This window comes from Cryphonectria parasitica (assembly GCF_011745365.1).
Source record: "Cryphonectria parasitica EP155 unplaced genomic scaffold M406scaffold_1, whole genome shotgun sequence".
In the NCBI taxonomy this organism is placed as follows: domain Eukaryota; kingdom Fungi; phylum Ascomycota; class Sordariomycetes; order Diaporthales; family Cryphonectriaceae; genus Cryphonectria; species Cryphonectria parasitica.
This window is the reverse complement of record NW_024468909.1, coordinates 3,799,803-3,825,569: the sequence shown is the minus strand read 5'-3', so window position 1 is coordinate 3,825,569 and position 25,767 is coordinate 3,799,803. Positions and strand designations below refer to the sequence as shown.

Here is a 25,767-nt window from a genome sequence, read left to right as displayed (position 1 = left end):
TGAAGAGAGAGTCAGAGTGGTGTCGTGGCAATCATCAGGTCCGCCACACATCAATGTCAAACAAGCAAGTCTGTGCAAATTGGTGGGTGTGCTAGACCAGAGGGGGGGAAGGGGTGGGGGAATACGCCACATCTGCACGGGCGGCACACATGGATGCGAGGTCCCGTTCGCCAGGGCACGTACTCCTAAGTAATTAATCAAGGGGTTTCCGCCCCAGACTGTGAAAGAGGAGAGACCTTGTCGAGCGGGGCGCGTAGCTAACGAGGTACTTGGGCAGCATACATTGTAGCAGCATGTACTACTATAGTGTCTTGAACATTTCGGCACCGATTTATCAAACCTCGATCTTCAACATTGCAGATCGTATCGAAATGCAGAGCGATGTTGTAGCCCCCGGTCCCCTCCATCGTGCCCAGCAGGCTCCAACACAAACCAAAACACGTTGACGTTGACGGTGGAGCCCCAGAAATCTAATTCAGTGGGCTGTCAATCGATCGGAGCTTTTTTGCTTTGCACGTCCTGCAAGTGAGTGAAAATAAGCTTCTGTTGATCTGTCCGAAAGACGATGCGGGAAACGAAACATGTTCGTCCGATCTAGGGTAACATTTTTGTATTTATAAATATACATGTAGAACAGATAACAACCCACCATAACAGCATTACATAGCCGCTGATCTCCTCACCCAGCGGCTCGTCCCTTTCGGCGCGAAGAAGAACTCGGTTCACTCCCGCCAAGGACAATTCGTCATTCATGGGGTTGTACAGCAAACGGCCCGAAATGGGTCTGACTACTTAAAGTACCTAGCTGCTCTAGTGCACGCTCGTCCGTGAAAGGAGAAGATGAAGGGGGGAAAGCAGCCGACGGTGGTGTGTGAGATGGCTTGCTTGGAGAGGGACGAGAGAGAGAAACGGATTGGTCCACATTTCACTGAACTGAGCGGCTGATTGTTCTGGCTCTACTGGCTCAAGTGAATTATTCAGACAGGCCTCTCCCCCCTCCCCCCCACGCAGTCCTGTTTCAAACTTTAATAGTCTTGCAGATTGGCTGCAAAAGAATGCAATCCTGCCATGATCTAGGCCCGTCTCAGGGGGCTATGGAGGGTGGGTGGGGGTCCGATCACTAACCAGACTATGACCAGACTAGGCCCACCCCCTTCAAAACTCCCTCTGACCACCTACTTATGTATGAGATATGCAGGTCAATGAGCACGAGAATAGATGTGGTGCATTTCTTGTGCTCGTGACAAGATGAATGAATGGTGGGCAACCAGTATGGACGGAGAAACAGAATTCGATCCACGTCAGATCACGAGCTGCGGAGGTAGCAAGTAAAATAATACATACACTTATGTAGTACATAAATACTTGTATCCAGCGCCACGCTGAAACCCCCAAACAGCCGCCAAGGAGTGAGAATCGACCAATACTCAGCAGCACAGTTTCGAAAGCAACCATCTACTCATCCACCTCATTAGGCCAACAGCTGCTAACCTCCAGCCTCCCGCCCTGCGCCTGGAAACCCAGCACCGGCGTCCCGAACTGCAACGGGTTGCCCTCCCAGACCACAATGTCACCACTCGCCTCGAGGCCCAGGATCTGCTCAATGTTGGTCGAGACAAGGGCCAGCGCCTCTCGTTCGCTCAGACCTGCATACTTGGCCGCCCAGGACGCCTCGAGGGCGGTAGATTGGATGCGCGAATCTCCTGGGGGTCCTTTGATTGGTGAGGAGAATGTCAGTAAGGGTGTAGCATCAGAAAGACAGAACAAAGAGATGATGACCGGGAGGAAATAATTCGATAGAAAGAAAGAGGAGAAGAGATAGGGGGGGGGGCATGAACTTACCACCCTGACCAAGGATCGAGATACCAAAAAACACCCCCGCCTCGCTCAGGACGTCTGCTGGGCTTCTACTAAGGGGCGGCCCAGGCAGCGAATTGATCTTGGTCCAGCTGTCTGGACCAGGGCGAGTCGCCGTCAGGATCAGAGGAACCTTTGCTTCCGCAATCTCCCGAGCAAACTACAGTGTAAAAGAAGCATTGATCATCAGCAACAAATTTCTCTGTAGAGGGTGGGCTAAGCAAATCCATCTGAAAAATGACTTACAAGAGGCGCCTCATGACCTCCCAAGATGACGACGTTGACATGAGGATAGTCCTTTTTAAACAGGATCGTTTGCTGGATATCGTGCTGCTCTCAAACATCTTGTTAGTAGGACGAAGGAAGATCAAGAGACTTTGGGCAGTTGAACAACAAGACTTACGTTCGAGACAGCGCTGATGACTAGAGGCAGCGAACCATTGGCAACCAAGACCCAGGGGTTTGTAGCATCAGTGTCCCTCACCTTCTTCGCACTCCCACCAGCCCTCACAAGCGCCCTGAGCCTCTCGATGGCCATACTCACAGCGCCATCATTGGCCTTGGCGTCCTGTCCCAGCACAACATGCATGGCAACGTCTTCCTGGAACAGACCTCCATTGAGAAGCGTGCTGTGCAGTCCCGTCCTCAGACCTGTAGACACGCCTGCGATCAGTCCGCCTTGTGTCACAGGAGACTGAACAGCCCTGGTGACACCCCCTAGCCTGGCGCGGGCAAATGCTTTGGCCTTCACCTCGCCACCTGCGAGGCTGACGGCATACTTCGCATAGTCAATGTTTTCCGCGTCTCTAGCCTCCTTGGGCTTGACCACATTGGCCAGACCGTCGCCAGTGTCTGGATCTGTGGTGATCTCGACGATACCCAAGGAGGACGTCACAGCCGTCAAGCCACGGGTGAGGTGGGCATTCTTAAGACGGATATGGACGACATGGTCGTTGTCGTTCGAGAGTTGTATACCCGTGTTGGCGCAGTCTCCAACCTCGCTGGAGCCCAGACAGACAACCTGACCGTCCTTTACGATGAGCATGAGGTTTGAACCTAGGGACTCGCTCTCGCTCGTGGGCAGTACGCCTGACCTCTCGTCCAGAAACGACTTGGTAATTCCGCTGATCACAAGGGTCTGGCCCGGCTTGCGCACGTCGGTGCAGACCTGCAACCTCTCCTCCTCATCAATCGTGGCGCGCATCTCAGGCTTTCCCGCGCCTCTATTCACACCGTCAGCGGTCTCAAAGACAACACGCGCCGTGTTCTCTTCGACCTTGACTGGGTCCAGGGCCGCCACGCCGTCAATGTAGACTTGCTTCGGCGTCGCAGCGACGGAAAGAGGATGCGAGTCCCACACGACAATATCAGCATCGTACCCTGCTCGTGTGTAGCCCACGCGGAAATCAAGGTCGATGGCCCTGGCTGGGATCGAGGTGATGGACTGTAGCGCCTTGTCCGCTGGCAGGCCAAAGGAGTGGCCAACAGCGGCCTGGAACCTCAGATACTGCGCCGAGAGATCCTCCTGGGCATTATCGGACTTGTAAGCCACCGGTACGCCGTGGTCGTTGAGGATCTTGCCGGCATACAGGCTAGCAGCGTATGCCTCTTGCTTGTAGAGGGCGAATTCTGCAAATGTTGCGACTGTGATGTTCCTGTCACATACACGCAAGGTCAGCGTCAGACACGACACAAGAGCTCAAGCAGTGTGAGTGGTGATGAGATGCGGTTGGGAAAAGAAGGAGAAGTCAGAAAGAAAGAAAAAGAAGAAAAGTCCCAAAAACCTACTCGCCATATTCCTTCAACATCTCAGGGACCTGCCAGGCCTCAATGGCGTGGTGGAAAGCCCGAACACGGAATTCAAACTCGTGAGAGACTCGCAGCATGGTCTCCATGTCCTCGGGCTCATAGCAGTGGTTATGCATGGCCACACGGCCCCTGAGCATAGCCGCGGTGCTCTCCAGCTCGAGCTCCTCGGGGAACCCGCCCTTGTCGGCCAACATCCTCGCCTTGGCCTCGGTGCTGCTCCTCGCCGCCGCCGCCGCCATATGAGCGCCTTCGCACCAAGCGTCCTGCTTGTCAATGAGATCCTTGGCCCTCGCGAGCCACTTCCGCAGCACCCACACGTTTCCCATCCTCGTGTGCCCATAAACCCTCTTGGGGTTCTCGCCACAGGCCATCTTCATGTACCGGTGCCTCTCGCCCGTCTCGATCCCATGATCCAACAGCATCTCCTCGATCACGTACTCGCCGTTCGGCCCAGCCTTGACCGCATTCTTCACAACAGCGCCCTCGCCACCCATGATATTGGCGCTGCCCGGGATGATCAGGCTGGATGTGACGCCGCCGGAGGCGATGAGCCTGGTGGCCGCATCATAGGCCTTCATGCCGTCGATGGCGCTCACGAAAGGTGTGAGCGGACCAAAGTCGGGGTGCACCTCGTTGGAATCATCTGTAGCCTCGATGGTAGGCCATGCCAAAACCAGGTGGTGCGCGTGCATGTCTACCAGACCGGGCGTCACGTATGCCCCACGGAGATCAACCTCCTTGATGCCGTCGTTGTCATCGTCGTCGTTGTTAACGGTCACGACTGCACCAGCAGGGGAGACCGAGGTGATAAGACCCCTGGAAAAGACAATGTCGACGGAGCCCTCAAGAAACGCCTCGCCGTCAAAGAGTGTTGCATTTCGTAACACAACCGTCTTGGCCTGACCGCTCACATCATTCCATCTTGGGTTCTCCCTGCGGTCCCTGGGCTCGACCCTCGCTGGAAATGTGGCGAGGGCCGCGCAGGACGCCAGACCTGCCTCGAACTTCTTCTCCTCGAGGGCCGATAGGACAGCTCGAGGTAGTTGCCCCCGTGTGCGATTGTTCCATAGGTACAGCCAGGACAGCTGGATAGCGAGCAGCAGGGCCACAACGAGGCGGAGTGAGAGGGTCTTCCGCAGGCGCCGACCTGGCTGTATTTTGGGATACGCGTGTGCTTCGTGATAAGCTGGAGGGGGTGGCGACGACGCCGAGGAAAGGGAGGAGCTGACGAGCAGCTTCTCACTGCTGACGCTTCCCATCTTCAACAGTGAGGGTTGATCCCTTCAATTGATGGGCGAGGACCTGAGGTAAGTATTGTTGACTGATTATTGTATAAGTAAGCAGCCCTCACTGAGGAAGGTGGTGGGGTGCTGGAGCAGCTGCTGTATAAGACCTGAAGTCAAGGACCCCCCCCCCTGGTCTGGTAGCGTTTGACGAAAAGGCCCTGCAATAGGTTTTGTAACAGTACTGTATGAACCCATGTCTAGTAACTGAAGCCCTGGACGTGCAGTAACAGGGGTGCAGATCCTCTATCGCTACGACAGGAACAATCTATCTCAACACCTCCGGCAAAAAACGAACGATTCCACGAAAGTGCATGAGTACTACGATAATTCTAATCCAGTTGAACCGAGGCCCGGCCTTGACACAGATGTAGTGATTCTGCTGCTCTTCACCGCTGTAGACAGGAAGTCCTAATTCTGTATACGTTGATCAAGTATGGCCTTCGATCATCACTTTAAATACACAAGTACTTTAGAATCCAGGCCAGAACCTATTTAATAATTGACTAGGGAAAGAAGCAAAACAATGAAAAAGATGACCAAATAATTAGGATACTACTTATTTGTTTTACGGATTTCACCTCCTTCGGCCACATTCGACTCATCATTCATAAGCAGCGCTCAAGAACCAAAATCTTGAAGTGCTAATAAGTTGAGCCATAGACCGGTTCGATATTATGAATATCTGGGCACACAGCAGAGCGTTTCTCGAAACCTCAACTGAACATGTTTGGAGAGGCAATCAACAGAAATTACAATGATCATGCGTTCTTCAGTTCATTCACTGCCGATGACACATTCTCGAAGAACAAATGGGTATAATCTATAGCCGTAGAAATATCACACAAACCAAACACAACATAAGAAAGCGAACAACACCCTTCAAAGCTTGACTTCCTCCACGCCAGCACAGTCCGCACGCAGCCTCTCATCATTTCTCACCGTCTCCGTCGTGGGAGACGGCGTCTCGTCCGCCCCATCCAGAGCTCGCAGTCCACGCTCTCCCCTCACACTCTCCACGTCCAGCTCGCTGTGCACGCTCCGTCTCAAGAACCATTTGAAGACGTACACCAGTCCCTGGGCCAGAAACACCTGTTCCATTGTATACAGCAGCACGGGGATCTGCAGGTATGCCCTCGTCAGCTCGTCCCTGCCCGACCACATTGCCGCCACCAGCGGGATTCCGACACCGGTGGTCTTGGCCGCGCCACAAAAACACACGGCGATCGTTTGCTCCTTGGACATCTGTCTGGGGGTGATAAAGTGCCTGATGGGCCGTGGGATCGAAAGACTCGCAAGCTGCGGTCCTATCGCCTTCTTCACGAGGTTGTGCGGCGGCCGGGCGAACACAAAACAGATTATGGTGAACAAGACGTAGAGTCCGATGTTCATAAAAACTGTGAAGAAAATAGAGGCCTTGGGCATCGTGTAGAGTGCACCCGTCTTGAAGGCGTTGGAGAAGGTGGACCTGATCAAAGTCAGCCTGGCCCAGCCAGTCCTCGCGTTCTCCTTCGAATTTTGGCACAAGGAGCTGTGGACACTGTAGGCAATCTACTGACCATATCAAAGTACAGAGGAAGAAGGTCGATAGCTTCCCAAGTTTCAGATGCGTCACACACCAGACCACCTTCTTCTCAAACAGGATCCGTACCAACTGTCCCACCACCAGCGGCAGGATGACCGTGAGTCCCAGCTTTTCGGCGACGCCACTGTACATGGCCCCCAGGGTGGTCGGCGAGGCTGGCATCCACGATGTGAACTCGGGCCTGCGCGGGATGAGAGCATAGATGAGTCCAGGGCTGATGAAGGAGCCAAACACGTTCCCGATAACCACTTCGATGATGGCCGCCGCATCGTCGCCGCCCGCATTACGGGTCATGACGACGTTGGAAGAAATGGTCGTCGGCAGACAGCTTGTCACCAGCATCCCGGTGAGCACAGGGATCTCGATGACCTTGGTCTGCAAATCACCGGCCGCGATCATGATCCACATGATCACTTTAAGCAGAAGACTTTGGGTCAGCAAGCTCGAACTCCGGCTTACAAATATCAAGGACCAAGATTTGAATATAACAGAGATTCTTGCTAGGGGCACACTGACCAAGCCAGATCACAGGTATGACGACGAAGCTGATTCCCTGCACGATGATATGCAGGCGCCAGTTGAAGAGGTTCTCGCGGAGCTTCTGGGTCGAGAGCTGCAGACCGCTGATGAAGAAGATGATGGCAACGGAGCCGTACAGGATGGTGTACTCTGATTTGATCGGACCCCCAGTAGCGGCAACATCTTGGCAATACTATGTCAGTCCCCCTTCTGTCCTAACAATGCAATGAAAGAAAGGCACAAAGGATGGTGGTGCTGGGGCTTACCGGGCCATTTCCACGCCAACACACAAGCCAGACCGAAACAAATCACCAGCCATTGCTCAGAGAGGAACTGAATGTATCTGTTTCGGGCCTTGGTCACCTTCTTGCCTTTCTGTTCATTCTCAACATGATCATCTGGTATCCTGGCTGTCACAACCATCGTTTCTCGCACCCACTTCCTCCCTCCAAAGGAGGAATCACCACCACAAGACAAGGAAAAGTTGTGAATGGGACCTGGCTTATATTCACAATCAACAGCACCAAATCCTAATATTCTTTTTCCTTCCTTTGACAGCCAAAAGAGAAAGGACAGAAAAGGAGGAGAAGCTGCAAGAGATCAGAAGGATGAAGTTGATCCTGGATGTGTGAAATCTTCAAATCTCTTCATCTTGTCACGAATGGGGAAGGGGAAAAAAAAAAAGCCGATGGTGTAAGAGAGATATGGATGAGATTAGCAGAGTTCGTCATGTTTACACACAGAAGGCCCGCCTTATTGCCGCTCCCCCTGCGAAGATCGGACATCTTCTGCCTTACGACAATGACAGGCAAGTGCTGTCGAAGTGGAGCCTCCTACAGCACAGATTCGGGTGAATCGATCCGAACCTAATTCCATGATGGTGTTTTTGGACCTAGAGCTGGTGGAAAGAACAGTCCTCATGGTTAAGAGGGCATCGATGTTGAGGTGTGGCCCAAGGCAGGGTCTCCCTTCTGGATCAAGTATTCATTCATTACTGCAACGGAAAAGTTTGCCATATAACTCAAACGAAACTACCCTGACCCAGTCCTAGCCAAACGATGAATTTAAGCATAAAGCTTATGGACAGAACCTTGTTATCAAGCCCATGCTTTGTGTCATCAGCCCGTCTTTTTTTCTTCTCGCCCTCTATTTCTTTTCTTTTTACTCTCAATTTCTTCTTACTGACAGACAAACCTCAACTGTGAACCATGCCGCAGAGGTCCGTTCAGGATTTCATCTAGACTCGAACAGAAATTGTTCTTGACTGTCGTGTTGCAAGAACGAAAATAAGGAGGGCTCAGACATTCAAAGACAGCCCCTTTTTCTTCTTCTTCCTTCTCCCCTCCTTTTTTCCTGCTGCTCACCTAATTACGTTTCTAGAAAGACTCGCATCCTGCAACCTTACTGTACACCAAAAGTATGAGATAGGAAGAGCGAGCAGATTGCATTATCACGTCTCAAAGCTCTACTAAGCCAGGCACGCCACTGAAGCGAGATATGAATGGACTTGGCTTTGGAAATACTGCAAGCAAATAGGTCACAGTGACCGCCCGTCATTTCAGGCAGCCTCAATCCTTCATGCAGGAACGTTGAAAGTTTAAGTACTAAGTAAGCTGATCAGGCGTAAGTTTCACAATTGTGTTTCCACAACCTTGGAAAGGCTGACAGCCAAGATATATCATCATCACTCAGTAAGAAAAAAGGTAGGATCCAAAACACCTGTGTCATGGAAGAGGGTTCCCTTCACATAGTTGCTTCCTTATGAGTATTAGACCCAACCGTTCCCTTCTTACCTAAGTTGAATAATCATTACATCCCACTTCCAAAGTATCCTTCTTTTTTTTTGTTCAAAAACCAGACAGGCCGAACCTTTGGTTCCAGCATGGCCTACGACGATCACCACTACAGCGACTCTCCCCAGGTAGTACCGGACACAGGCCAACGCCTCCAAGTCGTCACAGACCCGAACCAGTTCCCTGAGCCTGTTTACGCCTCCCAACCCTTCCCCAGGTACGATAAGGCACCACCAGCTGTAGCATCGAGACCGACACCCCTCCCTGCGAAGAAGCGGATCTGTCGCCTGGCCCCGCGGACCTTTTACATTGTCCTCGGCGTATCCCTCGCGATGATTATCGGCGCTGCAGTGGGAGGTGGCGTCGGAGCCGCCCTGACTTCTCAAAAGAGCAACGAAAGTTCAACAGGCGACTCTTCTTCTTCTTCTGCTTCCTCCTCTTCCTTCTCCTCCCCCCCCACAAAAACCTCCACCAAACCCGTCTCCGTCACCACGACCGACGTTGTCGGCCCGACGTCGACACTGTACCGTGACTGTCCCTCATCCAACAATACGCTGTACTCAGTCACCTTTGGGTCGGAGGAATATGTGTTCCGCAAGTTCTGCAACACCAACCTGTTGGGCAATGCGGATGATATGGTGAATAAGCCGGTCACGGACCTGAATGCTTGTATCGACCTGTGTGCGGAATATAATAATATGAACGCGACGGAGATCGCGCAGGGCGGGGAGGTCTGGTATGTGTGGATCTCTTTTTTTTTCCTGGCTCACTTTTCCTCCTTCTCTCTCTCGCCCCCTTTGGTCTGCCTTTCACAGTATCCAAAGCATATGAGAGAATGCTCAGAATTTAGCTCGGCCGAGGCGACTCTACCTATACATTGTTATGAGCAGCATGAACTAATTAACGTACAATGTTGAATGTTAGCAACGCCGTCTGTTGGTACAACAATTTTGACGCAGATTACCCAGGCCAGTGCTTCGGCTTCACCAGCCAGAACTCCTCGATAAGTGGGTTCCAGTACCAAACGACCGGCAACGTACGCCAGTGTGACACAGCTGGCTGGATTAACCAGAAGATAACATGAAATAGAATAATAATAATAATAACGAGGGTGACCTCGCTACCCTGAGTTTTGTGTAAGCGACAAAGCTGAGCAGAATGAGAGCCAAACGTTGTCTTTCCTTTGCGGAATGAGCCTGGTCATCAGCAATACAGTCCCTGGAGAAATTTGGGAAACTTGTTGTACGTTACTCAAGAAGAAAAAAAAGAGGTCGAATATGCGTCAAAAGATCGGATCGCGTTGTACTTACCAAATTTCCTCATCATTACATCTCTCGATCACCATCACAATATCCATGACTCTGACACCTCAACAGGACAAGGAACGCACGCATGCTCAAAGCGATTCCCATTCAATTCGGAACAAATTAACTTATAAAACTTCATCTTCTGGTAACCCACTTATCGGAAATCATAAACAAGTCCCTCTGCGGCATCCTTCTCCGCCTCCATCATCCAATCGACCACAACTGAAAGCAAGGGAGCGGGTGGGTGGCAAGGAAACTGTGCACAGAAAAAGTGGCCGCGAGGCCAAGCACCGAAAGCCAGAACGCCTCACGCTTATGCGTTGTGGTTTGTACATTCGAGACCCAAAAGTCTCACGTATTAGAAAAGCGCAGGAAGGTATGGATCAAGAAAAAAAGGAAGAGTAATAGTAAAAGCAAGAAGAAAAGTGGGGGTATTGTCGTAATTCATCGCGCGCAGCCAATTAAAATGTGTTTCATATATGAGAGATTTTGCGTGAGAGGGGAAGAAAGAAAGAGAGAGAGAGAGAGACAAAGAATCAGTTCGGGGCGTTGTAGTAGCTCGTCTCGTGGAATGGACGGTCAGGGGAAGCAGGCACAGAGAAGGGTCAATCAGCTCGACATGGCCGCCGCGGGGGGTGCCGCGGGCATGTCGGACTCGTCACCTCTTGACTCGCCGCCTGTTGTGTCCTGGGCCGGCTGGATCTGAGGGGCAAAGATCTGGATATCGAGCTTCAAGGCTGTCAGCTGCTGCTACGTCGTGCTGCCACCAGGAGGCATGCATGGTAACATCATCTCGGCTAGCAAAAGAAAAGGGGGGGGGTTTGACTCACTGTCATATATGCCGTCTGCCTCAGAGGCACAATCTTTGGGGGGATGACAATGTCGTCGCCACCAGCGGTCTTCTCCATCTCCTGGTTCCATCGTTCAATCCACCGTTCGAGCCTCGCCAGTCGGGCCTTGGCGTACGTGAGGCCGAAGTCGTCCCACAGCCAGCCGGTCAGGAGGCCTAGCACACCGTCCATGATGTTCCTGAAGCTGTATGGGTCGAACACCATGACGAGTTCCGAGTTCAGCTTGTCGATGACCCTCCGGAACTCCACCTCGGACAGGCCCGCGGGGTCGAGGATCTCCGGGTACAAGTTTGAAAAGGTGGGTGCCAAGTCACCCTGGAGCAGCCAGTCTCGTTTTATCCTGATAATGCGGGTGTTGGCGTATTCTGGCGAGTCGACCGGGACGTGGGGATTTAGATGTGGGAAGCACGGGTGTTGAGGCCCCCATTCTTCGTCAACGACGGGTGCATCTGGATCGCCCCTTATGGACGAGTCGCTGGATGCAATGGCAGAGCCTATACCATCGTCGTCCAACGAGCCGATCGAGTCTCTGCGGTGGGGGTCGGGTCCCTGTTCGAGGTCCCGTTCGAAAGACGCTCCCACGTGCTGGCCGGCATCATTGTCGGAGGCCATGACTGCCTTGCCCTTGCCCTTGTCCAAGATGTGACCGGTGGCCGTCACTGCCGGCCTGCTGCGACTGCCTCTGCGTTTTCGCGCAGGTCTCCCCTCGTCTGCGTCTGGTTCCAGCTCCTGGACAGTCTCGGGTCGTCCACTCGGTGATCCTGCCTCTGCAGCCTGGCCCGGGTGATGGCCCGGGGATGGTGTGAGGCTGCTCCTGCTCTTGCTACGTATCTCGTCGTAGGAATGCCTGACAGACCTGGGCAGGCTGACACTGTCCCGTCCTGCCTGGTCGATCTGTAGGCTCGTCCGGCCCGCCTTGGATTGTTGTTGTTGGTCTGATTGAGGCGACAACAGTGGGACCTCTCCGGCAGGGGTGACGACGCCGGCAAGGTTGATGGAGGAGACGTCGAGGGTTAGGTGTGGGATGGGAACGGCAGGAGGTGTCGCGGGGCTTGGGGGTCGGGCCGGCGGTCGAGGGGTGGAGCGCAAGAGGAAACTGCGCGTCGAATTGGTCGGATTCCAGAGGCGGGATGCGGAAAAGGACCGGCGATGGCTGCTGGTGGAGGAATCGCTGCGGACCCGGAAGGGGGAATGCTGCTGCAGCTCCTGTAGGTAGGAGCCCTGGCTCGGGAATCGAGTGTGGCGCTGGTGGCGGTCGTGGTGGTGGTGGTCGTGCTCGCTTTTGCTGGGAGATTGCGGCTGCTGCTGAAGAAGAGGAGCGTGCCGAGGCTGCGGCGGCGGCGGCGGCAGGGGTACTTCAGGCAGAGGCTTGTCGGGCGGCGCAGTGGCTAGCGCAGCAGGAGGGGGATGTTGAGGGCAAGTGGCAGAAGAAGGCTCGGTTTCTGGGTCGGTTTCGACATGGACATTGACATTGGCAGTGGTATTGGGGCCTGCTGGCTTGGGAACAATGTCGGTGGTGGTCAGGGGGGCGAGTTCAGCCGGTCGATCAGTACTGGACGCAGCGTGGGAAGCCGTGGTAACGATCTCGAACTAGCAGTAGCCGCCAGGACGGCCTCGAGTCCCCTTCTGGCCGGGCTCGTGTATTTCAGTTGGTCGAGGTGCGTCGTCAGCAGCTGCAGGCGCACGTCTCGTCGTCGTCGTCGTCGTGTTTGTTGTTGTTGTTGTTGCTGTTGCCGTCGATGATGATGAGGTGGGTCACGAGGCCTGTGACGGTGCAGATGTTGTCGTGGTCGTCGCTGTTTTGGACCACCAGGAAGGAGGAGGAGGGGGTCGAGTTCGTCGAGGACTTGGAGGACAAAGAAGGTTGAGTTTTGCGGTGGGGTCGAGGCAGTGGCAGCGGGCGGGCGAGGCCAGGAGGAGCAGGAGATTGAACAACAGGGGCTCCCACGTTTCTGGGTGTGCTTCCGGCAATCGTGAAAGGCCCCTGCAGTAGTAGCTGCTACTGCTGGACCTGGGTCGGGACCTGGAGGTGGAGGTGGATGTGGTGGATGTGCTGCTCCTCGGTGGTGCCGTAGAGCAGGATCCTGGGTGGTGAGATGAGGATTATGCAGTGCTCCCACTAGAAGAGCCTGAAGAGGAAAGGATGTGGCCGTGAACTGTTGCTGCTGCAGTAGTGGCGCCGTAGTCGTATGCAGGGTCGCCTGCAGGTTCAGGGCCGGGCCTAGACTTGGCAGCGGGTAGTAGTGCTGGTGCTGTAGTTCCTGCAGGTGCCGCGATTGCTGCTGCAGATTGCCGTTGGTAGGGGATGGCGGGCTGTAGTTGGGGGGACGGGTATCGCACCCACCAGCAGCTCGGCGACCAACACCAACACCAACGCTGCGGCTTCTGCTGCTTCTGCTGCTCCTGCTGCTCCTGCTGTAGATCGAGGTTGAAGAGGACGAGTTGTAGGAAGAGGAGTGTGCGTGTGCGTGTTGCAGGTCAAGATGCTTGCAGCAGTGGTCGCCCGATCGCACCACCATGACACCTGTCCACAACCAACGCCAGATGGCCGACGGTCGTTTTTCGTGTTGTTTTGTGTGTGTGTGTGTGTGAAGGGCCCTTTTCCGGTCTGCCTTGTTCATTGACTGCAAGTCATGATGTGTATGTCGCAAGACTGAAGAGGGGGGAGGGGGATTGATTTATGTTTTTGCTTTTTCAAGGAAATTGTGGTTATGCTTGCGTCCGTGCGACAAAACTTACAAATTACCTCTCAAGAGTGTTTGACCTTTCTTGTGTATGTGTCTCTATTTATCGTGAAGTGAGACTACAAAAAGTATGTCGACTGCATGCAAGGGTTACGAGACAGGAAGTCGAGACACACAAGACACATGCACGTGTTGATATATATTTATATGATTTAAATATATACATTCATACACACTTGCGTGTGTGTCTCTTATTATGGGGTCCGCGTAATTTCCTCCTCGTTTTCTTTTTTTTTCTTCTTCTTTACATTTATTCTCCGAAGGCGCCAACCTACGAGCTGAGCATCGGCGTGTCCAGGTCCCCATTGTACAAGGCTGCGCTCTGCACGGTAATTCCACCACAATGACATATTTTTCCACGCCCCCCGGCCTTGGCTGGCTTATCACATTCAAGATTTATTATTTCCAGCCACCTACCACTATAGTACCTGCTACTACTGGGCATACTATATCTGTGCATGGCATTACCGTGGCATTTACTATGCACTATTATCCCTCCACCAACCAACTGATTGGCCATCATCCAAGCAGGCGTTTCTTTTGGTAGGGTTTTTTCTTTGGTTCAATATCTTATTCTTCAACCTGTGGTGTAAGGCAACCTTGCCACCATCTGCCAGGGGTCATCTTATAGGATGGCCCCCAGTTCCCCTCAAGCACAGTTTGGACCCCATAGGGCTGCATCTGAGGCGCAAGGGGGGCTCACCTCGTGGGATGATGGATGAGCACAGTAAGTTTGCAGGTCTGACCAGATGCCTGTCTCGTGCTTTCAGTATTGTCCCTCCAAGTAGAAAGACAGCAAAGAGCAAAGTTGTCAGAATCATTCTTCATCCAAGACATGGTAGGGCAGAGTCTGGAAAGGCTTCCCTGTAGATAATCAACGGACGATACGATAATAAGATTTCCCCTGCCAGCACATATCCTTATCCTTGTCATTAGTCTTCGTATGTCATCGGTGGATACGCTCAAGAGAATCTCCGAGCCCACTTGTTAGGATTCAATGACCTGAAAGTTTCAACTTCCTTCTTCGTTGGATAGGATGTGATTTTTGGTTGTCCTTCTTTTTTTCTCTCGCTTTGCCTGTCAAATACTGAATAACTGACTATAGGAGGTCAATGCGACAGCCAGAGAGTGCCAAGTAAGTACCATGGGAGCTCCTCCAGCTCGGAACCACCCGATGCATTTTCAACTTCTTCCTCCTCTATTAATTTCTTCTTTTTCTTCTTCCTTCTTTCTTTCACTGTCCCTACCTCGCGTCACGTCACGTCATGTCATGTCACGTAACATTTCCCACTCTTCGCAGCTACAACTCCACTGCAGCCTTGCACTGCACTTGTCTCAAGCCTCGACAGTTTACACCGAGAGAGCGTCTTGTCAGTCGAACTCACTGTGCGACTTGACCTAGTCTCTGTACAATGTAAACCGAGTCAATGGTCCACATCTCGACAGGAATCGGCTCGTGCACACTGCATCTATGGCTTCGTTCCCCATCTCAAAGTCCACTTGTGGGACTGATAAGAAGTATGCAGGATACCATCCACGTACCTGAGCAGGAAGGGAAAAATTGGTAAAATCATGTAGGAACCAATCATGAGAGGACCAACTTACACTCCAGTCCACCATCTACACAAGTAAAGAAAGAAAGAAAGAAAGAAAGAAAACTCTTTGGTACGAATGCACCTCCTGCATGCCTCACCTGCATGTACAACGCATACAGCGTTTGTACTCGATTGGCAATGGACTTTCTTCCCATCCACAAAAAACTCCACGCTGCGCGTACTAGTGCAGCTAATTGCCGTATTTGGCGTCATGGCGTCCTGGTCCCTCGACCATGACTGGCAAGGGCGGCACCCTCAGCTCTCACCTACTTACCTTACATAGCACTTACACACCAATCCTTGTTCTTCGTCATTCCAGACTTGTTCCAAGCCCAGTTCCCTCAATCTTGACCTCGTTCCTCGTTACCACCCTTCCTCTCCGTCTCTTGTGTTCCCTCCTCTCTTCTCTCCTCTCGTTTTCCTTTCCTGTGTGACCTCTCGAGTATCCTCGGCTTCGCCTCTCTTGACCTTTTACGACCTCCTTCTCGAAGAGTGTGTCTGTCTGCAGTCTTCAGCTGCTACACACTCGACAGATGCTCCTCGCCACGCCACCACTGCCACCTCCATCGTCATCGTCATCATGGCGAATATAACGTCAGATAGGGACAATGACGCGCCGGCACAGCGTCTGCCCTCCCCACCGCCTACGGTCTCTCCTCATGCTACGACCTCCTCGTACGCTTTTCCCTCGTCCAATTCTGCCACAGCTTCCGCCTCCTCTGCTCCTGCACCAGCAGGTCACGCGTTCAGGCGGTCTGTGACCATGGACGATGGCTCTCCACTACTGCGCCGCAGGCCAGGCATCATGGCCTCCTCCTTCTCATCCCCCGAGGGCGGCGACGCGCCAGCCTCCCTAGGCCTGCGACGGCGCAGCTCGAACCTGTCCGAATTCAGCCTGTCCGAGGCTCGACGGTCCTTTCGCGACGGGACACAAGAGATCCTCAACCCGAGCGGCGCGAAGCAGAGCCCGGACGCACCTGAAACCCAGTCCCTCCTCTCGACCCTGCCGCTGGCCTTTGCCCTGCTGCCCGCACTGGTCGGGATCTTCTTCGAAGGAGGCAGCTCCTTTGTCACGGACGTGATGCTCTTGGGGCTGGTCTTCGTCTTCCTGCGCTACACAGTCACCCAGCCCTGGCGGTGGTACCATGAGGCCCAGGAGGTCCGGAGCAGACAAGAGGTTGGGCTTGAACAGGTCATCGAGGATGACAGCGACGGAGAGGCACCCGCACGCATGATGACTTCATCCGTCATGACGCTGGACGAGGTCCCTGAGGAATCCTCCCAGGACGGGCAGCAGCAGGAGGAGGACGGGCAGGAAAGTCAGGCCGGAAAAGAAAACGATGAGGAACGCGGGGCGAAGGGCCAGACAGACAAGGCGGCAAGCCGTACCAGGGCCCAGGAGGCAGCGATCAATGAGCTCTACTTGCACGAGGTCCTGGCTCTGATCTCCTGTTTCTTGAGCCCAGCCCTCGGCGCATACCTCCTCCACGCCATACGCGCCCAGCTGAGCCGCCCGTCCGAAGGCCTCATGACAGACTTCAACATCACCGTGTTCCTCCTCGCGGCCGAGCTGCGCCCCATCTCCCACGCGCTGAAGCTCCTCCAGGCCCGGACCCTCCACCTCCAGCGGATTGTGCAGTCCACCCCCGTGGCCCGGTCGACGACGCTGCAGCTTGAGGAGATGCAGGCCCGCCTTGGCCAGCTCGAGGTCCGCGCCGATGCCAACGAGGAGGTCACTGCCACCACTCTAGCGAACGCAGCAGCACAGCAGGCGCGGCGGGACGGCGGGCCAGGAGGAGGAAGCAGCAGCGGCAGCAAGCAGGAGGCTGCCCTCGTCCGCGAGGTCCGCAACGCGATACAGCCGGAGCTCGATGCGCTGAACCGTGCCATGCGCCGCTACGAGAAAAAGGCTACGGTCCTCGCCCTCCAGACAGAGTCGAGGCTCGGCACCGTCGACATGAGGCTGAACGACGCCATCGCCCTGGCTGCGGCTGCGGCTAAGCAGAGCAGTCGGTCCCAGTGGGGAATCTCGGCGCTGATGGCGTGGGTCACGGACTGGTTCCTGACCATTGTGATCATTCCTTACCATCTATGCCTGTACATTGTCATGTGGCCCTTCCGGACGATCGCAGGCTTCTGCTTCAAGGGACGCCAGCCCGGCAGCAAAGACGGGAGGACCGAGAACGGCAGGGCAGGTCGGCATTCCGGCTTCAAGGGACCACGGAACGGTTCCGGTTCGGACAAGGATCGACATAGGGATCGTCTTCCGTCGAGGCTGTCGAGGCGGTATAGCCCGTGAACCACAATCAACAGCTCTTTACTGGTGGTCCCCAGCTTAGCCTTCGCTCGCTCCCGGTCTTTTTCACCATCTTGGCGACCACAAAATCATGATACCCACGGAGGATTTTGTTTTCTTCATTCCTCTCTCTTTTCTTTCCTTGTTTAAATTATTCATTTGTTTGACCCTGCGAGCGATGTACTGGTGGACGGATTACACGTGAAATGAAAATGAAAACCCGCATGGATTGGAATGCCTCTTGCAGCTGCACGTTGAAGCCCGTCATCGCATCGATGTGCATGTAGTTTCGAGTCGATCACGGTCATGGGGTCAAAAGCGGGCTGCTTTACAGTGATACCAACAGGAAGAAAAAATTTACTGGGGGAGGGCGGCCTCGCGAGGATTAGAAGGGGAGAACACCATATGCAGTTGACAACTGCCGTCCACAAGAACGAAATTGAAGAAGATTGTTGACACACGATCACTTTTTGGTATGCCACAAGCTTGTTAAGGCCCCAGGGTATGATCCCAATCTGGTGACGACAGGAAAGTAAAAAGTGTTGACCGATATTATTCTTCCTCCTCTACAGCCTTGCATATCACGAGCTCTTGGGTCGTGGCCCATCAAGGCTACATGATCCAAGACGATGAGGATTTCTAGGTGAGGGCATAAGCAGACATAGGGGCCCCGCATCTTCTCTCCTTTCACTCGGTATTCCAAGTTATGGCGGTATGAGCGAGACAATTTGCTAAGTATCTGAAGGAATTGGCTTGCCTCAACATACATATGAGTTCCTCTGTCACAACATGAACTGATTGAAACCCTCCTTCACGAGACAAACATTCTGGATCACCTAGCTACCCCTCCCTTTGTTACCATCCCCCCAAAAAAGTCAACAGAAACATCCAAGGACGAGAAAACACCCCTGGTTCAAACAGCTTCTCATTTCTGCACGACCACCCCTCGCTCACCCCCAGCAATCTCAACCTTCTGCCGATGCAGCACCGCAATCTTCCTAGTCGCCTGCGCCGCGTCGCCCTCCACAGCCCCATTTTCCTCTGCGGCCGCCGCCTCCGCCACCAGAATCTCCGTCGCCCGCGCGATCCTCTTGCCCAGCTCCTCGTCCACGCGCGCAAAGAGCGCATACACATCACCCCGCACGGCCGCCACCGCGCTTCGCAGGTGCGCCGCGACGTTGCCGACAAAGTTGTCCTGCTGGCCCTTCTCGCGGGCCAGCACGTCCCGCCAGAACGAGGTAGCCTGGGCAAAGTCATCCGGGCGGAGGGGGGACTCGTAGTCGACCACGGGGCCGTCAAAGCGCTCCTCGTTTACGCCCGAGGTGGCGTACTGGGCGGCGGCGCCGTAGGCAAAGAAGGAGCTGGGGTAGTAGTTGGGGGTAGCGCCTAGGTTGTCGCCGCTGGCGCCCTGGCCGTCGCGGTTGAGGGGGGTGAAGGAATAGGCCGGGCGGTTGATGGGGAACTGGATGAAGTTCGTGCCCAGACGATATCGCTGGGTGTCTGCGTAGGCGAGGGCACGGGTCTGGAGGACTGTTGAAGGAGGAAGGAAGAGGGTCTATGTTTAGCCTGGGTGTGGACTCGTACGAGATGGGGGAACACAGAACAAAGGCGAGGAGGAGGGAGAGGAAGGAAGAGTGACGAAACATACTTGGATCTGGCGACAGAGACCAACCAGGCACGATGTTGGTCGGGCTAAAAGCCGCCTGCTCGACCTCGGCAAAGTTGTTCTCTGGGTTTCTGTCCAGCACGATGCGGCCAAACTTGCGCAGGGGGAAGTCCTTGAACGGCAGCGTCTTGGTGGCGTCGAAGATGTCGACAGGGGAGCGTGCGACAGCATCCGGCTCAATGACCTGCGCGTAGACGTCCCAGGAGGGCGTGCGCCCGGCGTTGAGGTCCTCAAAGAGCGAGCGGGTCTGGAAGTCTGGATCCTCGCCTGCTACGGTGGCGGCCTCGGCGACGGTAAAGTTCTCGACCCCCTGGTTTGTCTTGACGTGGATGCGCACGTAGACAAACTTGCCATCCTGTGAGAGAAAGAAGAGTGTCAGTCTTGGCTCTGCGCCGGCGATGAAGCTGCGAGGATAGGAAAGCAGGGACAAGCAAATGTAACCTACAGGCTTGGTGAACTTGTAGCAGTTGATGCTGAAGCAGTCGGCATGCTGAAAGTTGACAGGCGTGGCCCGGTCACTAAAGAGAAACATGAGGAAGTGAATGGCCTCCTCGTTATGGGTGAAGTAGTCCCAGAACATGCTGTGGTCCGGCAGGCCGCTCTTGGGGTTCCTCTTGGTGGCGTGTGTGAAGGACGGGAACTTGGCGCCGTCACGGATGGGGAACACAGGCGTGGACAGGAACAGCCAGTCGAGGATGCCCTCCTCGGTCCGGAGCTTAAAGGCAAACCCACGGGTGTCGCGCACCGTCTCGGCCGACGCACGCTCGCCAGCGACGGTCGAGAAACGCGTGAACAGTGGAGTCCTCTTGCCCACCCGGTTCAGGAACGCGGCGCTGGTCAAGTCCGTGATGTCGTCTGTCACTTCGAAGTAGCCGTGGGCGCCTGTGCCCCTGGCGTGAACCAGGCGCTCTGGGATACGCTCATGGGTCAGGTGCTGGATCAGCTCGAGGAGATTGATGTCCTGGAGGAGCGTCGTGGCACGCAGTTGGTTGCCGATACGCTGGCTGGCTGCTGGCTTTTGCACCGGAGCACCTGTAAGATTTTGTGTGTCAGAGAAAGAGTGAGAGAGAGAGAGAGAGAGATTGATTGTATGACGGATGTAGTATGCATCTCTTCCATGTGCATTGTGCGTGGGTGCTCTGCTTACCATTCATGGTGGTGATATAATCTCCGTTGTACTTAGACTCGTGTGGGAAGTCGGGCTTCGCGTCTTCGACTTTGTCGGTGAACTCCGTGGCCTGTTCAGGCGTCAAGGAGGGACCACCATCCTGCAACTTGTTAGCGATGCCCTCCCTTATTGTAAACCATCACGTGTCCTTGAGAATATACGCACCGAGTTGCGTCGAGAAGACATATTGTAGATGATTATTTGGGTTGTGTCTGGTTTGGTGAAGATTACGTTGAGCTCGTTTGACGTTCAGTTGGGCAAGTGAGCAGGGCTTTTCTCGCAATTTAGTCTTCTTTTTCCTTCTTTCTTCGGTGCTTGATATCTGGGGATTGTAGTCATATTTATGGCCAGATCACCAAGCAGCAGCTTATCATCTTTTACAGTACATTATGATGACCACTCAACCAGGCAGGACACCCAAAGCTGGTAGCGAACAGCTGTTCCCATGACTCCAGAGGTGGCTTCTCGAGGCTCAGCATGTACTCGTGTCATCGCCCTCGTATCATCAAAGCAATAAGGCATCGCACTTGCTGCTCCTCCACGGACGAAGGTGGTCAGCGAGTTCAGCCCGTTGGGGACCAGAGGACTCCCTCAGCTGAAGCAGAGTCTGTCCGACCGAGATTTGCCCATTCACCCATTCTGACGGAAAGTCCTTCTCAAGGCCACGAGACCTGACTTATGTTATAAAGGGAAGCAAAGCCACTCCTGGAGCTCCGATGGGGAGAAGGTGGGGCGGGCAATCAGTCATACCAGCCTCACCTCAAATTGCCGAAAGGGTCTATCCCATCGGTATCATTCGTCGTGTGACGAGTCGCTTATCTTTTGGAGGGTTGGAAATATGCACTTCCTCACTCATTGATGGGTAACGAGCGCCAAATTCCGCCAATTGCTGTCGAGGTAAGTTGGTATCACTTACTGACCCAGCAAGAAAGCTTGCATCTGGGGTTTGATCGTCGTCATGATGCTGATCCCTAACCAAATTTGGCACGTTCAACCACGGGTATGAGCATGTGGGTGATGTACTATAGTAAAAATGGGAGTCGGCCATAGGCGCAGTTTTGAGCGTGTGCAGTTTTTACGCTGGGAAACAAACTCGAGACGAGGTAGACTTGCTTGCCTCGTGCCTGTCAGCTTCAACTCGAAGCAGCAAGGAGGTGTCTGCGCCCATCAGACCACAAGGAATGAGGCGTGCAATGTTGGAAGAGCAGGTCTGAGAAGGGCAAAAAGAAAAGGCCATGTACTCAGATAGGACCACCCCTCCAAGTCTGTGGACCACCAATAGGGCGCCATCCACCCATCCTGCACACACTGCATCTATCGCCCCCAGGTCCTCTACTGTTCATGCAGGTACGAGTGAGAACTCCTCATCGCGGCGTTCGTTCCCCCAAGTCAGCCGCAATAAGTCTCAGGCGCCCACCCGTTCGGACGGTATCGGGCTGACAGAACCATCGCACGTGGATGGGTGCTGCCCAGCCTTGTCTATCCAGCCAGTGCCTGTGATCTGTCATAGGTAAGCCAGCAGGGCCAACAAATAATAGGCGCGAGGCTGTACTCTGGTGAGTAAATTCGGAACCACGTCATCTCCTCCTCCCTTTCAGGTGATAACCAACCAGATAGTTCAAGGCCCGTTGGCGTTGGAGGGGGAGTCAGCGCCGCGAATAGACTGCACGCAATATTACCTCGTCACGGGATCTCATCGAAGGATCACTTCTTCTTCTTCAGCCCTGCTTGAACCATGCGGTGTGCGTGTGCATGTGTGTGTGTAAGCAAAACACGGGCGGACGTGCCGAACGCCGTGCTGTGCGCACAAAGGAGGCTGAGTCTCGGTCGAGGTTTCTGCTTGGACATCAGTGCCATAATGTTCTTCTGGGAAGCCATCCTGTTTACCTGGGATCTTGGTCTGACAAACTTAGGCCAAGTGAGTGAGCCACATTACACGCAGGTATACGCGGTTCTGACGTGAGTCAACATGCTACTTTCTCATTTCTGTCGGGGCATGGCATGAAAGGTAGTCGAATGTGAGGAGCAATGACGCAAGTTGGAGGGAGGTGGTCCTCACAAGGAAGTCACAGACAGAGCCAGTCTAGTGGCACCTCTGCCAGTTTGTCCGTCGATTTCCTGTAGGCACAGCAGTTGGCAGGAGCAATCGCCATGGTCAACGGCGTTTACCAACCAGGGTGACTATTCAGAGCCAGCTTGCATTAGAGGACCTTTCCCATCATCATCGGCCCCAGTTATTTACCTTTTTTTTCTTCTCTCCAATAAACATAAAACAAGATTTATTGTTCTTCTTTCGACTGGACCAGTAGCACTGTATTCACACCCAAGATGCGTTCAGCACCTACGTACGATGACATACGTAGTACAGTCCACTAGTCGCATACGTAGTACGTCTGTCCTCTCCTGTCTGCTTGTGCAATTATGTCGGACTCGGAGGTGCATGATCTCGCCACCCGAAGAAGCTGGTTACTCGCTAGGGTTCGAGACGCAGCGGCTATAAATAATGCTGGTGGGCCAAGTGCAGCCCACAGCAGTTTCATACATACAGGTAAACTTCCTTTCCGCATGATGATAATTTCACTCTAATCCTAAAGTCGGTCACGACGCCACAAGGCTAGGCGCAACGGTGGAATAAATATAAGGATCAGGACCACATGGGCATGCCACAAATATACAGCCACAGCAATCAGGGACACCAGGCGGCATGCACCAATTTTCCAGGCATCCTAAGCGCAGAATAATGGACTTAAAATTAACAATAAAAAGATTGTTTCAATCGATTGTTGCTCCTATCATGGTTACTGTCTCCTATAGTACATACCTAACAGAGCCATCAAGGTGCTACGAGTTGGTGGTAGATGTTGCCTTATCGTGCGACCGGTCATGGCGACATACTGGAGAGGCAAAAATGGCATGCATGCAGATAACGAGACAGGGTCCGCTGAAGTGTTGCCAGCCCAGGTAGCATGGCGGGCACTGAAAAGAATGCCTCGATGGCAGGTAGATCGTCACACAGCACCCAACTGGCGTTGCTACTATAGGATACGACGGATGGTTTCGGCTGCAGGTCTTTGCTATACGGAAGCGCTATTGCACGCACAGCATGGTAAGTTGCAGATGTACTACACAGAACGTACCTTTGAAATGAACACTGGGTGGTGAAGACCTAATACCGGTAAGGCTTGGGCTTAAGCCTGGGCTTGATCTTGGTGCCACTACCTTGTGTCGATCAAGCCTGGGAGTGCCCCTGAGGCTGTGTAGGACAAACAAGAAGAAGAATAGAGAGAATAGAGAGAGAAAGAGAGAAAGAGAGAAAGAGAGCAAGAGAGAGAGTCATGATGATTGCATGCATGCATGAAATCCTGCAGTATTGAATCGTGTTTCGGAGCATAAAATGCAGGTAGGCGGGAAGGGACTTTTAACACAGCCTGTGTCTTTGATAGCAGGGAGAGAGGATCATCACTGTTTAGAGAGAAAGACCAGTCAACATGGGCCACGCAATGAACACATGCATGCATGCATGCATGCATGCAGGCATTATTGAGGTTGCATTGGAGTGTGCTGTACTGTATTGGTTGTATGCATTGCGGTGGCCAACGGACCCGAATCTGCAGAGTACCATGCACATAGTATTTGGTATTCATGGGTGCATCCTTTCTGTAGCATGCCCTCGTAGTTTTTGCTCCTGCCGCTCTGCTGTTGCAGGTCCCGGTGAGCAAACCCCCCCTGTCAATCTCCGGCACGGACGGGCAGATCCCTGTAGAGAGCCTGCTCACACTAGTGACAAGCGTTGCTCGTGCCTGATCTTCAAATGTCCATCTTCCGTCTGTTCATTCCCATATGCGCCTTCCTCTCCACTTGGGGCGTTGATCTTGTTTAGCTCTTGCCAAGTGCCAAAGCCCCCAGCTTCTTCAAGCTCCAGACTGCGGCTGTTTCTACTTGCTGGCTACTTGGTGGTGCTCTTCTCCCATCCACCTCCTCCAGAACCTGTTCTGCGTCCCATCCCATCCCATCCCATCCCATCCTCTCCCATCTCGTCCCATCCTTATCCTGGCTGGCCCACAATGTGTCCCGATCTCTTGCATGTCTCCTCTTCCTTGTTTCCCGTCCTCTTGCTGGCTGGTCTAATCTCCCAACCAGCTGATACGATACACACCAACCGAGCAGCCCGGACTAGTCGGGTGAGAGCTTGACCCAGGCCAGCCAGGGTCGGCGAGGTTGCAAACCATATACCAAAGCGGACGAACAGCAGACACACAAGGGAAATTTGGGCATGTGAATGCAACCTCAATGGCGCCAGCATGGCCAGCAACACGCCCAATCCGTACAAGGCGCAGGCTCAGGCCGCGCTTGCTCGTGCATTTTGGTGGGTCCCGCACCTCATCGTCCGTCCCAAATCATAGTACGTCCCGATGGGAGTACTGCCATGGGTAATTTACTTACTTTCTACCATAGCATGCATGCGTATTTTCCATACTTTGGAATGTACACGGTACTCGCTAGCCCTCAGGCGGGACGAAAAGCATCAGACCATGTCCCTACTGTCAGTGATCAGTGGATGAATCGGAATCAAGCAAGGGGAGAGAGGGAGGGGAAGAGAGATGGAAGAAAGATCAGGCCGACCTGGGCACAGTGTACAAGTGCTCTCAACAACATATGTACTGTACTATGTACACCAAGAGCGTGCGAGCTGAGTTACCCTGCCCTGCTCGTCGTACTATGGTACAACTCTGCAGATCCGTCGTCATGGCATCGCATCAGGGTGGCATGCCAAAGAAATGACCACTTACGTCTCCTCGTCGTTCTCGTTGTCGCCGTCCTCCTCGTCCTCCTCCTCTCACCGGCGTCCCGTCGCCAATCATTACCGCCTTCGTGCAGTCAAGCTACTGCTCGGTCTTGTCATTCCTTACCCACATAGCAGCTTCTACTACTTTCATTCACTTGACTATCAGCTTGTTAGCTTGCACGCTCGGTTTGCAGCCGAGTCGTTACATACGCCAAAAGGACTAGGCCATCGTCACCTCAAAGTACAATCAACATAGTACAATCTCTCAGCCAGCCCGGAGATCCCCCCTTGCAACCCCCGTCCGAGTGAGAACTCAACTTAATTATTCCTCCTACCTTTAAATTTCCTTCGCATTGGCTTTGTTGGCCACTCCCACACCGCCTGAAACCTTCAATTTGTTCAACACGACCACAGATTGGGCTTGGATTCCACAGTCTACTCTCCAGAGGCACACCGAACAGACAGCTTGACCGTCTCCCTCTTTCGTCCCTGTCCTGTGCTGTGGATG

The 25,767-nt window shown here is 53.7% G+C and overlaps 6 protein-coding genes across 6 annotated transcripts; 2 read left to right on the top strand and 4 right to left on the bottom strand.

The window, feature by feature from the left end:
- Window positions 1-1,323: 1,323 nt before the first annotated feature.
- On the bottom strand, window positions 1,324-4,925 carry M406DRAFT_344188 (uncharacterized protein; the record flags this gene model as incomplete). Its single annotated transcript, XM_040921954.1, has 6 exons — window positions 1,324-1,712; window positions 1,843-2,017; window positions 2,104-2,187; window positions 2,261-3,512; window positions 3,646-4,679; window positions 4,896-4,925. The coding sequence occupies 6 exons, from the start codon at window positions 4,923-4,925 to the stop codon at window positions 1,456-1,458; spliced, it is 2,832 nt and encodes a 943-aa protein (XP_040781424.1). The 3' UTR covers window positions 1,324-1,455.
- Window positions 4,926-5,831: 906 nt separating this feature from the next.
- On the bottom strand, window positions 5,832-7,476 carry M406DRAFT_248237 (uncharacterized protein; the record flags this gene model as incomplete). The annotated part of the gene is made up of 4 exons (XM_040916517.1): window positions 5,832-6,417; window positions 6,509-6,947; window positions 7,051-7,236; window positions 7,320-7,476. The coding sequence occupies 4 exons, from the start codon at window positions 7,474-7,476 to the stop codon at window positions 5,832-5,834; spliced, it is 1,368 nt and encodes a 455-aa protein (XP_040781423.1).
- A 1,459-nt stretch (window positions 7,477-8,935) lies between these two features.
- M406DRAFT_66868 (uncharacterized protein) lies at window positions 8,936-9,986 on the top strand (the record flags this gene model as incomplete). Its single annotated transcript, XM_040925019.1, has 3 exons — window positions 8,936-9,582; window positions 9,771-9,882; window positions 9,936-9,986. The coding sequence occupies 3 exons, from the start codon at window positions 8,936-8,938 to the stop codon at window positions 9,984-9,986; spliced, it is 810 nt and encodes a 269-aa protein (XP_040781422.1).
- Window positions 9,987-10,762: 776 nt separating this feature from the next.
- Window positions 10,763-11,616, bottom strand: M406DRAFT_247309 (uncharacterized protein; the record flags this gene model as incomplete). Its single annotated transcript, XM_040916459.1, has 2 exons — window positions 10,763-10,882; window positions 10,984-11,616. 2 exons carry the CDS (start codon window positions 11,614-11,616, stop codon window positions 10,763-10,765), a joined length of 753 nt encoding a protein of 250 aa, XP_040781421.1.
- Window positions 11,617-15,923: 4,307 nt separating this feature from the next.
- On the top strand, window positions 15,924-17,642 carry M406DRAFT_248805 (uncharacterized protein; the record flags this gene model as incomplete). Its single annotated transcript, XM_040916562.1, has 2 exons — window positions 15,924-16,662; window positions 16,714-17,642. The coding sequence occupies 2 exons, from the start codon at window positions 15,924-15,926 to the stop codon at window positions 17,640-17,642; spliced, it is 1,668 nt and encodes a 555-aa protein (XP_040781420.1).
- Window positions 17,643-18,564: 922 nt separating this feature from the next.
- Window positions 18,565-20,455, bottom strand: M406DRAFT_247647 (catalase-domain-containing protein; the record flags this gene model as incomplete). Its single annotated transcript, XM_040916477.1, has 3 exons — window positions 18,565-19,169; window positions 19,288-19,660; window positions 19,751-20,455. The coding sequence occupies 3 exons, from the start codon at window positions 20,453-20,455 to the stop codon at window positions 18,565-18,567; spliced, it is 1,683 nt and encodes a 560-aa protein (XP_040781419.1).
- Window positions 20,456-25,767: the final 5,312 nt, after the last annotated feature.